The 15,496-nt window shown below is 46.5% G+C and overlaps 1 protein-coding gene across 1 annotated transcript in view; it reads right to left on the bottom strand.

Moving 5' to 3' along the window:
* Positions 1 to 15,496, bottom strand: part of LOC119455985 (unconventional myosin-Ia) — a 179,621-nt gene that overhangs the window by 107,649 nt on the left and 56,476 nt on the right. Inside the window, exon 2 of the mRNA XM_037717540.2 lies at positions 1,607 to 1,851. Coding sequence (XP_037573468.1) covers positions 1,607 to 1,798 — 192 coding nt within the window. The 5' untranslated portion in view covers positions 1,799 to 1,851. The remainder of the gene's footprint in view (positions 1 to 1,606; positions 1,852 to 15,496) is intronic.

The raw sequence follows: 15,496 nt of genomic DNA, 5'->3' as shown, positions 1-15,496 counted from the left end.
TGCTTTTCCGATTTTTTTTTCCCCCAGAGCACCCAAAGGAAGAACGGTAAATTTCAGGCGAGTGTACGCGGGTGCCTACGTGAGTTTCGTTTGGTAGCGCCGCTTCAATCAGGTATTGGATTCTTTACCACTATCTTTTATTTCTTTGTTTCCTTCACGTTAACCTATGCGTCGGTTCACGTTCATACCTCCTATTTGTTTCTCCAGTCTCTCGGTTGAACTCTGCAGAGTCTCTCATGCCTCTCCCCCCTCCCGCCCTGCAACTGCCACTCTAAACGATGCTATAGAGTGCATGCGCCTTCTAGCATCGTTCACCTCTTTTTTTCCCAAAAGACAAAAAATATTCCATCCGTTACAGAAGTCTTCAATTGCATGCGTTTTCTGTGTTCAGAATGTTCCTGTTTTTCTTTTTTTTTTGAGGACATCAAGGGGAATCCTTTAGAGTGTTGCAGAATAATTTTCAACTTTCTGATGGAAAACAGCCTAGCACCTGCACACGATGATAAGTCCACCTACACTGTTCCATAGACGATGATGCTCTAGAACCCGCTTTATCAAAAGGTCTTCTAGGTAGTGCATATCTTTACTAAAGAAGAAGCTGACGTCTGAGGCATAAAGTCGCGTTACGACGGTGCGCTTGATGGGAAAACGAATAACGATGCAAAGGCGCGTCGGTAGGCGTCATGCGCTTTGCCGCGGCGAATAAATAAATTGGCATAGAGCCAGAACATAATCGTAGACATCACTAGTATATTTTAATACTGCTGTGGGAAGCACGCGCTCACAAAAGGTAAATGTTCGCAGGACTTGCACGATCCAATTGCAATGTTTTACGCGAACAAGATAAAATTGACAGTGTAAAGAAAAAGATGATAATGGTAGGTGAGTTAACTAGGTTAACCATCGGGTTGGATACTCTAGACTGGGGGGGGGGGGGGGGGGGGAAGTGGTAAATGTAGGAATATTTAGGAGAAAAGGACACACATTTGTTTTGTATCAATAGGGGTATCATTTGTGTTAATACAAGGCTTCGATAACACAGTATAAGATCCTGTCGCTCGAACAGAAATAGGTCAAGTGCGGCACCATGACTTCAAGTTAAGCAACACAAGCTCCTGCTGCTACGACAAAAACTACTTATTTCTGCGACAGTAATGCTTCTCGGGATTCTACAAGAAGTTCTGATGCTGTGACATAAAAAAAAAAGCTTAGAGGTGTATTTCTTCTACTTCTTCGTCAGTAGCGTCTTTTAATGGAGTGCTGTTTCTGAATCAATAAATGTGACTACAAAAAGTGGAGCGAGGACATATTTGCGATAAAGAGGATGTAGCTGCTACGAATACTGCGGCAGGGTATCACTAAGCGACAATTAGCTGCGAGCGTTAGAAACTTGAGAAAAAATATTTTGGGTCGCACAAAGACGTTCATACTAACTTGTTTTCTTCGACGGACTTGTCTGCGTAAAGTTGCCGCTCTAGAATATTCGTCTTTTTTTATTTCGTAAGATGTCAGCTCCAGACTCCTCCTCCTAAGCTCAGAGACCCACTACTGAGCAACGCCATTTGTATCCCAAGCAATGGAAGCTCATAGTTTGGCGTTTTCATACCTGGGATTCCGGTGAGCGGGACTTGGAGCGGGACTTGGAGCGTGACTTTGAGCGTGACTTGGAGCGGTCTCTGCAGCAGAGCGGCGGGCTGGGCCCGTCGTCGTCGTCCCTGCGCGGCGGACCACCTGGGCCGGGGTCCCCGCGCAGCGCGCTCAGCCGGGACCCCGGGTAGGGGCTCCGGTGCCGACGCATCGCCGCCGACGGCCGCTAGCTGCGGCGCCACGTCGCCCGCAGACCGGGCGCTCCTGCGACGAAAGGTTTACAGGGCGAGGTCAGGCACCCGGCTGGGAGCTGCGGCAGCAATACTAATAAGCATCAGATGCTGCGTCTACTCAGCGTATAAACCATGATGATAATGACAATGATGACACAGGGATGATGATGATGATGATGATGATGATGATGATGATGATGATGATGATGATGATGATGATGATGATGATGAGTCTCATGATGACGACAGACAGAAAGTAATGTACAGTTTTTAATTTTGTGAAAACAAAAGAAGGTAATATTCTTGGCTAAATCGTTTAATGCAATAGTTCCTTTTTGACAGCTGAAACCCACCGCACGCATGCACACACACGAACGCACGCAAACTCTGTTTTTCCCTCTTTTCTTTTTTAAGCGAAGCTTTCTTTACATCTTCCTTCGACATTCCCACATCATGCTGCTGCTGCAGCTGCTGCTGTCTGGCATGCCGCGTCGGGGAGTGGCCGAGAACGTGCATAATGTACATGACAAGGGCGCGGGAGAGGGGTCTACGAGACCTGTCCAATGAGAGCTCCCTGTCCAATGAGAGCTGTCAATAAGAACCTTTCCAATGAGGGATCCCTATAGTTCCAATGCACTATAGGAAGTATAACGAGTACACACACAAAAAGAAAAAAAAAATATTAGCCCGGATTCTGACGAGACCGCGATGATACACGTGCATGGCAGCGCTTTGACACACACTGCTGGGTTTGGGGGAAAAAAAGAGAGTTTTGCTAGTTTGTTTCGTTTTCTTTTTTTTCTTCCAATAACGTATACAATATGTCGTACTCAAATCAAGGAAGATACACGTCGAAGCTTTCCTATAACATGCCTCACATGTAGATTGGAGCCTAACGTAAACCGCGATTCTTCATATACTGGTTCCCAAAACAGCCCGTATTTCGTCTCCTTATAAGACCAAAGAACTAAACCGCTGCTACCACACGTATAAAACGAAGTACATTGCTCTTTTCAGACACCGAACCACTGACGCACGGCGTACCATAAGGTCCAGTGGAGGTTACAGGCTACGGTCACGAATCGACTGCGTCGACAGTGCACCATGGCTCACCGAGCATCGCATAGAAGTCGGGTCTGTAGGGAGATTAGAAAAAGAAATTGAAGATTTTTTTTATTTGTCTTTTCATTTCTGCTTCGATGCGAAATAACGATGCCCGACCACCTCGGCATGGATTCCCTGTGTGCGTGTTCGAAAGAGTTGCGAAAAACGTGACCAACCGAGAAATGGACGGAGCACCTGCGAAGCGGAGAAAAGACTCCCAAAGCTGAAAGGCAAGCGGATTGGGAAAAGGGGTTTAAGTGCCCCTCTTTAAAATGCGCCCCCGCCCCCCGGCGATCGTTGCTGTCTTTATTTCTTTTTTATTCTCGTTCTTTTGAGCATTAACAGACCTCTGAAAAGCCGTTTATTTTCTGCCCCTCTTTGCAAGAAAAAGGTCAGTGTGGCGCGTTGAATGGAAGACGTGCCGGTTTTTCACCAAACTCTCGAAGTATTCTGCCGAGCGGGAAGAAGGAGAAATCGGGAAGGCCTAAATAAAGTAGATGCTAATATGTAACTGGTTTTCGTTCCTTCTTTATTTTCGTTTAACAAATTCTTGACAGACTGAGTCTAATACTCCGTCTGCTTTCATTCGATCTCTTCAGCAATCTCTATTATGCTCAAACGAAAAAACAAAATCGTACTGTTGAATTCATCTTTTATTTCCCCCCGGTCGAAAGCCGAAGCTGGCACTTAAGTTTTCTCTGGGGTGATCTGATTGTAAGATTTAAGCCTAGGCTTGCAGTTTATTCGCTCCCGCCGGCCAAAGGTTTGCAATTCAGAAAACCGGCGAGGTTACCTAAATTCGTTCACTTCCCGACGGCTTCGAATAGAAGCGTAAAGGCGGATAATTTGGTCAGGCAGCAAAGAAGTAAACGCTGGAGCGTTGCCTTTTCCGAGGGGCGATCGACTCAATCTATGCGTTGAAGAAAATTACCTTATGCCGTTGCTAGGTTCAAACGTGAACAGGGCGCCCCCAACGAAGGAGGTTCATCGACAATAGAAACAAACGTGCGATCTAATCAGGGTGCGCCGCATTTCGTTATATTGTATCTGCCAAGCGCTACCACGCAGCGTTCTTACTGTCTATTATGTACGCCCGTAGACCTCAGGAACTTCAGCAGCGCAGATATACCATTTTGCGCGGAGTGTCTTTGGGAGCACTAACCTAGAACTTTCTGTTCCGACAATGGACGATTTCTACCTAGCACTGTGTACATCATTTGCTTCTCCGCGCATACATCGCGCACAGACAAAGATAAGCTGTGTGAGTGACGCCACAGCTTCGCGTGACGCACGTAGGTCGTTTGGACATTCAGGAAAGCATGAGTGTTGGTAAAGAGCCACGAACGGTACAACCATCGGTACAACCGTCGTGGTAACCCAGGTGGTAGACGTATCTGTATAGGTCCGGAGACAACGAACGAAAATGAGGCATACGGAAAAGGCACGAGTCTAAAACGGGGGCAATGCACGTCCACAGGACGTGAAGTGCAGCTCATTTGCGGCGTCCATTCGTTCGCGAAAGCGCAATCGAATCACCGTGATCACAGGACCAAGTGCGAACAGTCTATGTGAGCCGCATATCCAACACGAAAAAAAAAGTTACTTTCACGGTTACTTTCATTAACCGTTGCTAAAGATGCGTTTGGGACGAATCTGTGTGACGCTGTAGCACTGAGTCACTGAAGTGGTCTTCTGCCATGTACGATATGCACAAAACTTTGAACTCGCGAAGGTCTGCGATCACACTGTGCATAGGAGATCATCTTTTCTCCTCATGCCGGCTCGGAAGGAACGGATGAAATTATAACGCACTTTTATTCAGGATGTTAGTCTAGAAGCCCCTCTTATAGAAACTCCTGCCGCGTGGTGGGGTGCGCTGTGGGCGTCTTTCCCACCACTTGGAAGCACATGAATAGGTGCCCTTACATTCTTTATTGAACCTTTGGGAATGTTCAAAGTGTGAAAAAATTCCTAGTACTTCGAAGCTAGCCCATAACTGAGAAGTGTATTCTGATTCTGAGTGAAGTGTCTACACCACGCCCTCCGAACTTTAGGCGCTGCGTACTTCGGCCTCAAGTATTTCAGATTTTTCCCAGTTTAATCATTCCGAAAGCGTTTAAGAGCACGGGGGGCAAGTCGTCATGCGCTCCGTGTAAATACACTGTCTACACTCTGCCGTTCGTTTGTACGGAGCAGTGACGTGTTCTAATGTTATTAAAGGTATCTTGCGAGTCTGAATTAGTAGAACTTGTGAGGGCCTACCACTGAAGTACCGGAACTTTCCGGGCCGCAGCGGTAGCTGTATGACATGCGGGCTAGCATGATACTGAACCACAATGAACGCGGGTGTTCGCACAGGGACTCTTTGCAGGGATGCCTGCAGTGTCTCGTGATGACATCGTGAACTAAAAAAAAAAAAATTTGTGTCATCCGCTATAATGAGAGACAGAAGGAGAAACACTATTTAATGGATGCTGAATATGTTTACCTTGCCAGATGCCTAGCAAGATACTCCAGATGATGAAGGTGACATATTAAATGACGCATTCGGACATGGTACACACGCACACAGCACACGTAGGCATGCACAGTAGTAGCAGGTAACTACAGTGTCTGGTCGAGGCCAGTGTTTTAAGAAAGGTTAAGAACGCTTTTGTTTTACGCAGAGCACTACCAGCGCTGCTTGAGAGTTTAAGTACATGGTGCAACTCTAACGAGCTGACACGTATATTTAAGGCAGATTTTAGAGTAGTGATTGATACCCTATAGCGCGCGCAGACGCATAAAACATAAGCTAAATCATCGCACATATTGCACGCATTGCACTGAGCAGAGCGCGTCATCTTGTTTGTACAAGATGTGTGCCAGATGCGTACAAGTTTGTATATGTGACGTTTAATAAAGTGCCTTGTAATCACGTACGGTCACGTCTTGAAGGCCAATCGGCACAAATCAACGCCGAGAAGCCCAAGAAGAACAAACCAACAGGTGGCTACGCAGAAATAATATCTAAAGGCATAAAATCCAGTAAGCTACTACAACGTTATTTTGTGTGGCACGCAATATTTTTCGAACTAAGATAAATTCAGTCGCTTCTTCTTCACTAGATTTCACGACGACAACGCGACCTAACTTGTTCGAAGCAGTAGTTTGTTTTTTTGCAATGCAGTACTGCTTAACAGGCAAAGCACGCTTTACAGAAAGGTCAAGTTGCTCCGGTCATGACAGTTGACAAGAACTTTATTGAAAGGTCCTGAAGAAAAGGATTGCATGAACTTCGAAAATGTTTGTGATGTTTGATTTCATTCAGTGTTTTATTGCGATAGCAATTATATGGATACTCTAAGCGGATCTCTGCCGTCGGCGTCGCCCTCGCCGTGAGGTTCCGTATGAAGTCCAAGGGCGATAAAATCGTCGCCGCGCACCGTATGCTGTATGTGCGAGTGAAAGCGAGCGAGGGACGCGCGCTTTCACAGAGAGCGAACGCACGGCGGAGAGCAAACGCGACGTCTTCCGTCGTGCGAAAAGTCGTGGGGGGATGGGAGGGAGGAAGGGAGGGCAGGCGACGTTTAGCTGCGGCGCCAAACGCGTATCTTGCGGCCGGCGCAGGGGGAACTGACGACTAAATATCCCACAGGAAAGGAGGAAAGCGGGAAGGCAGCGCGGGAGGGAGGGGTGCGGCTTCTCCTCTGCCAGCAACTGCGTACTTGTACTTTCCGCGGCTGCGGGCTGTTGCGCGCGCCGTATCTTGAAAGCAATCTCCACACGGCTCTTACCTTGGTATGCGCTGTGCTTTCGCCGCTTAGTTTCCGTTGAAGCGATAGACCGCACGAACCTTCAGTCGCTGCTGCAACCGCGCTTGCTCACGCCAGCGTTTTGAAAGTGGTTGTCTGCGGTCATCCAGTGTGATCTATTCATGTTTGCTTGTGCGCGCTGACACCATGCTTGTTAATTCAGTTAGTAAGCGAATGTGTCCAAGTTTATGCAGCCGATAAAATTACTATCCTTACTCCGTATAACTACTTTCGGGCGCGCGAAGTGCGTCCGAAAGTCGCACTTTGCCTTTCGGGCGAAGCTGCGACTTTTTTCAATGCTCTTTGTGCTTTTAGTTTTCTTTGCCATACGACAAGGAGTATCCAGCCCCACTTAAGGAGCCAATTTCTCTTTTAAATTCATAGCAATAAAAGAAAAAGCAAGCAGTACCGTCTGACTCTTCGCATATCGAACCTAAGAAGAAAAAGAAAGGAAGAAAAGTAAGAAAGTGTTCACGATGCCTCAGAATAAATTAATATAAATTATGACTTCTGGGTAATATGTGAAGAAAGCCTGGAGCTGCGAGCGCATTCTTTAGGTCTAGGTACCTAGCAATCTAAGTAATGGGACTGAAGGAGCAAGTAGTCAAGTGTGTGCCAGATGAAGCCAGATGAAGAATTGCGGAAGTTGTTACGTTTCATTGAAGTGTAGAAATAACTCGGTAAAGGCAAACTAAAAGTGGACGAAAAAATAAATTGGCGTGGGTTGGATCCTAATAGACATCTTCTGCATTACGCGTGTGGTGGTTTAATAAATAAGCTACTACGGCGGTCACCTTCCTGTCCAATTTCTTGGGTATTCGAGTACGTGTGCGATATTAGCCCTGGATACAAAGTTCCTTATGCCCAATCTGTCAGTAAAACCGAGTGCAAATGTGAAAGTACGAGTAATGCCTTCTTCTTCAGTCGTAACACGGTATTACAGCAGTTTTGTATGCCTAGATTTTACTTTTTAGAATAGCTTGCATGGGTTTGGTTATGTTAAGTTAGCTTAGGTTAGGTTAGGTTAGGCTGGGTTGGGTTGATTTGGGGAGGATTGCGTTGGGCTGGGTTGGATATGGATTCAGTTAGCTTAAGTTGGGTTACGTTAGGTAAGGTTAGGTTAGGTTGGGTTGGTTTGGGTAATATTGCGTTGGGCTGGGTTTGATTTGGATTCAGTTAGCTTAGGTTGGGCTAAGTTAGGTTAGTGCATGGGTGCGCAATGAGGTGGCTTCATAAGTCTCATACGTAGAGCATTTCTTCTCCCACCGTATACGATGCTCTTAACTTTCACAACAAAACACGCATTTGTTGCTGATGCCACTGGAGGAAGCGGGTGACATGCGCAATTAAAGAGAGACGCGTAGGCGGTAACTGACAACACAAAAGTGATGCACCAGTGGATGTAAACAAAAATCTATAGGCGCGGCCCCTAGCACAACAGCAACGCGTCTTCGAGGCTGTTGTCGCACGTACGCCGGAGACAATAAGCGCGCGAGCACGAAGGCACCCAGCGAAACAGTTCAGTGGTTGCCGAATAAAACTCGCGCCGGACACCGCCAGTGTCTAGCCGATCACTGCAAGGAGAATTCACACGTAGCTATCTCGCCTTTACTCACTTGTTCTCAACGCTGTCCTTTCTGTCTGCAGCTAGAGTCTTTCTTCTGCGTTTCCGCAGAATAAACGAGCAAATGTTTGAGCATAAAACACACTAAAATATCGAAGTATCAATGCTGGGTGCATCCTTCCATCCATACAAATTATACATCAATGTCGTTCGCATGAGTCAAAAATATGCGCATTGTAAAAAGTTCTTTGAATTCATCGAAACGCAAACAAAACACGCGTGGATGAAAATAAAAAAATGTAATCAATGCCATATGAGTAACAACGTCCCAAAGCTAGGTTGACACCCCATGATACCATGTTCGACACTACACCACACCTACAAAATTTCCTCAGTGATACCAACCTTGCAAACGAATGGTGGCGCTTTTCTTTGTGCTTCTTGAGCTCTGGGCGGCGCGGACGCGCGATTCGGTGGGTGCCAGAATAGAACTGAAGGGGAACAGGTTCTTGTTTTTTCTTCGCAATGAACCCACCCAGTTCTTGCCTGTCCCTTTCGTCTTTCTCCCACGACATACATACATGCATCGCGAGCCGTAGTTACCTTGACCTCTAGCTAGTTGGTTCAAAAGGTTGCGGACAGCGGACAATTGTGGACAGCAATTGCAGCCGGAGCATCTAGAGTTACTGTATATCTCTTTAACGATCCAGAGGTAAATCGCGTAGTTACCGTGAGCCAATAATAAATGCCGAATAAACGTAAGCATCACAAACTTAGTGTCACCAGGCTGCCACCCCGTTTCAAAGGGAACGCTCATAATATGAATCAAAATACATGCCGACAATCCTTGCAAGGTTAGGTCCTCTAGCAACCATGGAGCAGCCCCTTCCCCCCATCTCTTGAATATCTCACGCATATATGCGCAAGCAATTAAAACACAGAAAGCCAGAGTGCCAAGAAAAGAAAGAAGTAAATATATAAAGCAGGCACGTAGCCAATTCAGCCCTGCCTGAAGGAGGCAGCTTGCGCAATTTCTTCGGCTGACGAAATAAGCTACTCCGTCAGGCGAAATTCTCTCAAAGCTGCCTATCACCGAAGGACGGAGATGGAGGCAGGCGGCGGCGGCCAACAAAGCCGTTGCATCAGCAGCCCGTCGCCAAAGTGTATCAACGCTTGCAAATTGGTGGGAGCCCCAAAGAAGCGAGGGAAGCGCAGTTGCACCGGAGGCGCAAAGAACTTGTTACGAAACGAGAGGCCGGCTGCCGTGAATGCCACCGCCCGCACCGACAAACCAGACTGACCGAACGACGACAAGGAATCTGGCGGAAATTACGCCTTTCTTCGAACCGTTGGCGCTCGCGTATGGAGAGGGAAAGTTTAATGCTACTGGAGAGGTTAGCCTAGCGACCTGCTTGACATATATACTGCTCCAGTTGAGATGACGAGGGACGAAAGAAAGTGTGGGTGGAAGTGAAAATAAAGCATTCACATTGTCACGGTCCATGAGCGCCCTGCAGCTGAAGTCGCAGGGCAATGACCACTACAAATGTCCAAGGTGTCTCATCAATGTGTGGTCAAGGATGCAGCGTTTGACAAATACTGCAGACTTATTTAATTCGGTGGATACGTTTGCGACAGGTCCGTGTGTGTGTGTGTGTGTCAGGCTGCCCAACTTTGTCGATAAGTCAACGCAATATATTTCTCGCGTTGTTATTTTTTTTAATTCTTTTCGTTAAATTATGCTTTACCTTCAAAAAACTTGTTCTAGGGCAAGTTGGTGCGATTTGGAAAACATTATCATAGGGCGCTAAAGAGACACACGCAAGGAAGAACCGCACACAGACACACAGAGCCGATGCATTACCTACGTACTGCATTTTTGATGGCGCATTCAATTCTCATCTAGATGGGCAACACACATTTCTGCTTCCAACACAGATTGTAAGCAGTACGCCTCCGGCTACCCCATGTCACTTCTATGCAAATAATAATAATAATAATAATAATAATAATAATAATAATAATAATAATAATAATAATAATAATAATAATAATAATAATAATAATAATAATAATAATAATAATATAATAATAATAATAATAATAATATTTGCTCTAAAGTGAATAAATAAATAAAGATGATAATAAATAGGTCCCTTTAGCAAGCGCAAACACTCACATACAAGAATGAAAAAATAAAAGACGGGACATTAACGCGTCCAATCGCTTTCCAATCGATAGACCCCATGTTATACTAAGCGTAAATATTAACTGGCTGGTTTGGCTAGCATAATGCTAGACAGGGCCACAGGAATCATGGGCCGATTTTGTGCTGAAGACCTTCTCGTTTGTGAGTGCGTTTTGCTATTGGCCAGCGACCTTCACTAATAATGTCCAAAGTCTGGATTGGCTGCATTTCACTCTAACGAACAATTTTACCGTAAAAACCGGCCCAGAATATCTCCCTCAGCGTGCTCAATCTTCAAATAGGAATCTCGTTTAGATACGCTGCGGGCAATTCATTTTCCTATTTTCTACAAGTTCCTGCATCCCTCCAATAAAATGCAATTGATCGTTAGCTGTGTTTTTGTTTTCTTTCTGTCGTCCCTGTGTAAGGCTATGCCTGCCGAACCAACCGATGTGCACCAACTAGCCCCGCAATATAATGATTAAAGTAAAAAAAAAACGAACTACGATTATTCGTCGTCGAACACCAGACAGACTGGGGAGAGCATCGTCGCCAGCAGCTCATACAGCCGGTAACGCGAGACAGAGCACCGCAGGTCGAAGCCCGGCGACAGCGGCAGGCGCTCGAGGAGTCGGCGCCATTCGCCATCGTCGTCGCCGTCGTCGCCAGGGAGGGCATCCCATCTCGCAACCGTGCCGATAATTGGGAGCGATGGAGGAGCGTGCGGGACACTTTGGGCACGGCAAGTGCCACCTAGGCAACGGCGACAGCGACGACTGCGGGCCGAGCCGATGCCTTTCGGCGGCCCTCTTCGATCGATTGGCAGCCGGAGAGGAAGGAGGTAAATCCGCAACACCCTCACCCTCTTTACTGGGTGGCACGAAAGCGCTAAATGCACAGCAAGCGTACATTGCATACGTTCCTTCGTTTCCACATCTAACTATAGAATAAAAAAAGCAAGGACACACGAATGTAACGGCAGACAAGAAAGAAATGAAGAAGAAGGAAATGCAGGAGGAGGTTAACCCAGTTCATGACGGCAGGTTTGGCGCGGAGACTAGGGAACAATAACACGCGGAGACAGACACAAGCGTAAACTTCCAACAGAACTTTATGCACTCGTACGTCATAATATGTCTGTATCCTAACAGGGTAGACGTCCTATCCATGTCTGTATACATATAAACTTCACCGTGCCTACCATTAACCATTATGCTGGAAATTTACGCTTGCGTCGGTCACTTAACCTGCTATTGTCCGCTATAACTTCTTCGCAAAGCCTTCCGTCATGGAACACAAATATACCAACTCGTCCAAACCAGCACCCTCCAAAACAAGTTAACCAAGCCCTTGCCCAGTTTGCTACCCTACTATTGGAGAGCTAAAAGAAGAAAGATAGGTAAAAAAGAAACATAAGAAGAACAACAAAAAAAAACCATGCAAGTTTGCACTCGGTCACGCAAAGCTTAGACATAGCGAAGCTTACTGGCTGCTACTGCTATGTATGAACTTGGTTGCCTGCTAGCTCTTAACTTGGTTTAACTTAACTACGCATGTAGGAAGTGATTCTCGAGCGATCATTTTCGGAGGTACCTTCCCTTTCGCGACATTTCGCGTGACTAGCGCTGGACGCGTGGGCGCCTACCTGCGAAAGCGCTCCTGGCATGCCAAAAACGCAGGCAGGCTAACCAAGTTTGGTACAGTGCCAAGAACGCTGTCGCTTGCCGACGCCGAACGCGTTGGAGGCTAGCCGCTCGATATCAATCGGCCAGCTTCGCCGTGTCTTGAGCTTTGCGCTGCCGAGTGCTAGCTTTCGCTTTTTTATGGGCGAAGCACCTTAGGTCCGAGCCTTGTCCCTCGTAGTCCGTTGTCCGTCCGTACTCTGGTTTGCATGGAGACCGCTAGGGGCGCTGCGGTGCACAAGGGCACCGCAGCGCTGTATGTACTGTACAGTATGTGGCGAGGAGGAGACCGCGTGCGGGTTTCCGGGTTTCCTCCGGGGCTTCCATGGCTACGGCGCGGCAGGTTCTTGGTACGCACCAGAAATTACGGCTGGCTTAAACAGCTTCGCTGTTAAAAGCAGTCGGCGTAGACAAACTCGCAGATGAATGTTCACTGAAAGTCTAAAGCTTCTCTTTTCATTAAGTCGAAACGAGGGGGTCCAGTCAGACGTCGAACTGACGCAGACCAACCCGACGGCGTTTACATGCATCTCTTCACGCAGGTAGGGCGAATCGACCCACCCCGTTCACCGAACTCGCGTCGACGCTCGCTCAGTCTGACCCGATAGCGTTAACATGAACCCATCGACTAGATTTCGGCCTGAGAAGCCGAAAGGACCCGACTTTTATAAGTTAACGTAAACGTAGGCGGTCGTGCAGTCTAGCAGCATTCAAAAAGCGCAATAGGGGTTTTGCGACCTTGTGCATACAAGCAGAAGTCAATTGGCATCCGTCCCAGGATATTCACTTTAGAGTGCGGTTTGTCATATAGGTCGCTGAGACTAGCTTGCAGAGCACATCGTTTAGCGCCGAAGAATGGGTAGCGGTACAGAAGGTGTTTTATCGTTTTTTCACACACGCAAGGAATGCTCGCGTGTGTGAACGGCAAGAAGTGTGACAGCCACGCAGCGCGCGTTCTTGGACTTCAGAGGCTAACGTCTAAGGACAAAGCAGAGGTTTTAAGCAAATCAGTGTCGGCGTCAACGGCTGACGTCAATCGGCTGTCAAAAGTCTCGACATGCAGTCTGGTATTCATATGGCCAAACCAGTACCAGCATAAGCCAACAACTTACTGTCGTACTGTTTTATCCGCTGCGATCGAGAATTACTCCATAAGTACAAAGTTTCTCAGATCCCGCGGTCCGTAAACACGTGACACAGACTGTGCGTGCCATAAACGTAGGCGCGCGCACGCCAATGTACACACCTGCATACGCACATACAAATGCTCCAAACACGCTAATTTTAGTCAACGGTCTGACGAAAAATTGTCTAGCGAGAGAAGAGCATATTTGAAGAAAACGTGCACTCACCAATGCAAAAATAAAATATATGTATTACTCACGTATTGATATCCATTACGGGTGCCTTGATGACAAGGATATCAAAATGCACAGCAACCGCCCTTATGTAAGCAATAAATGACGGAATCGGGAAGCGTTGCGCGTACAGACGGACAAACACAGGAAAAAAGACGTAAACGGATAGAGCGCAAACTATCAACTTGATAGCTTGATAGTATCAACTTGACAGTTGATAGTTTGCGCTCTATCCGTTTACGTCTTTTTTCCTGTTTGCCCGTTTGTACGCGCAACGCTTCCCGATACAGCTATGCACCAACTCGCCCAGCAAGAAGTTCTTCTAAATGACGGAATGTTTGTGCATAAACAACAGGAAGAGGGCCCTCTCTTCAATATATGTTTTATTCTTGCGCTAATATATTGAAGGCGACATATTTGAGTCCCCAGACACGCTGCACCTTGCCAGGGGTGCGTGGTTGAACTCTGAACTTATTTCTTCTCTCTATTTTTCACTGTCCCATCCCCATCACCACATGTAGCAAAGTGGACAGTCCAGTTAACGTCCCTGCCTTTTCTGCCTTGTTTTTCTCGCTTATTTTTGCACTGGTGAGTGCAAAACGTGCGCAAGCACAGCGCGCCTGGCATGTGGTAGTCGCCATGAAGGGGCGCCAACAATCTCGCCCATTGCTTTACGGAAATAAAGAAAACAGATAAAGAAGATTAGACAGACAATGTTACAGGAGTTACCTCATGGACAACAACTTTGCCGAATCTCTACTGCAATTTCTGCATGCGGAGGGCCTCCGTGTATTAATTTTAAAAAAAACCATGCCACAGGGCAAGTTTCGCCAATAAAGAAAAAGAAAAAAAAAAGGTGACGAAGCATTTGGACTAACATTCTTGGCGCAAAGTTTGACGGCACTCCGCCCGAATAACTGCCGTAGGCCAAAGCGGTGTCCATATGCTAACGAATCAAAAGGCACAAATTGCAAGACCAAGCCTATATACAAGGTGTCCAAGCTAACGTCAGCCAAGGTCTTAAAATTTAAATATAGAATATACAAGGGCACAACCACGGAGAAAGAATTATTCTTTCTCACCAATGGGCACAACCAATGGTACTCTCTCAACAGTGACGTACCGCACCATGAAGATTTGTTGTTTCATAATTGAACTACCGATAATTAGATAAGCTTAATTAACGAACTTTTTACTTACTGAATTGAGGGCGCAACTTTTGATAGAAAAGTAATAATTGTATTTTAGAACATCCGATTCGGCTGTTTTCAGTGTGCTATGCCTCGCTTAATTATTTTTCTCGTGTTATATAGAAAACGCGTGAAAAAAAATTGGAGGACGCTTCAGCTTCGCCTTTAAGAGCGGAACGCGATAGTGTTATTGGGCCCCGTTCGCATCGCATTTTGTTCAGTGGGCTTCACCGCAACACAAAACGTGAGAAAGCCAGCTTACAAAGACCAAGCTTACACCGATCCCCTTAAAGTCGGCTTCACTTTTAAAGAGAAGTGCATCGCTGGGAGGACGTTCTTCCAGGGGCTCTATAAGTCGTCTTATATTAAAATGTGAAGGCCCTAGCACCTTTTTTATTATTTTATTAATTGTTTGCTATTACCCCAACGCGCGCGCGTGTCCAAAACGCATTAGGCAGGCGAAGTCCCAATTTGACCTGCCGTAGGGAGCTAACCTGCCGAGGATTCGAGCGCCATCTGGATAGCATTTTCGCAAGTAAATTATCCGAGCGCGTCGCGTTGGTATGGTAGAAATGCTTGAAAAGTGGTTTTTGTTTGAGTTTCCTCGTAATAGAATTATGTTTTCTCGTACATTCAAATTAAAATTCGACGCCACCATGTCTATAGGTTGTGGTTAAGTCGTACTTTACCATTTTTCTGACGAATTTCACGGTGGAAATTCAATTTTTGTTCACCAAAACCCTGCACCACGTGGAGGGCCTGCGCGGTCGGGGTGGTTGGGGATGATTTTTTTTTT

Source organism: Dermacentor silvarum, chromosome 6 (genome assembly GCF_013339745.2).
Source record: "Dermacentor silvarum isolate Dsil-2018 chromosome 6, BIME_Dsil_1.4, whole genome shotgun sequence".
In the NCBI taxonomy this organism is placed as follows: Eukaryota; Metazoa; Arthropoda; class Arachnida; order Ixodida; family Ixodidae; genus Dermacentor; species Dermacentor silvarum.
This window is presented reverse-complemented; position numbering and strand designations above follow the sequence as displayed.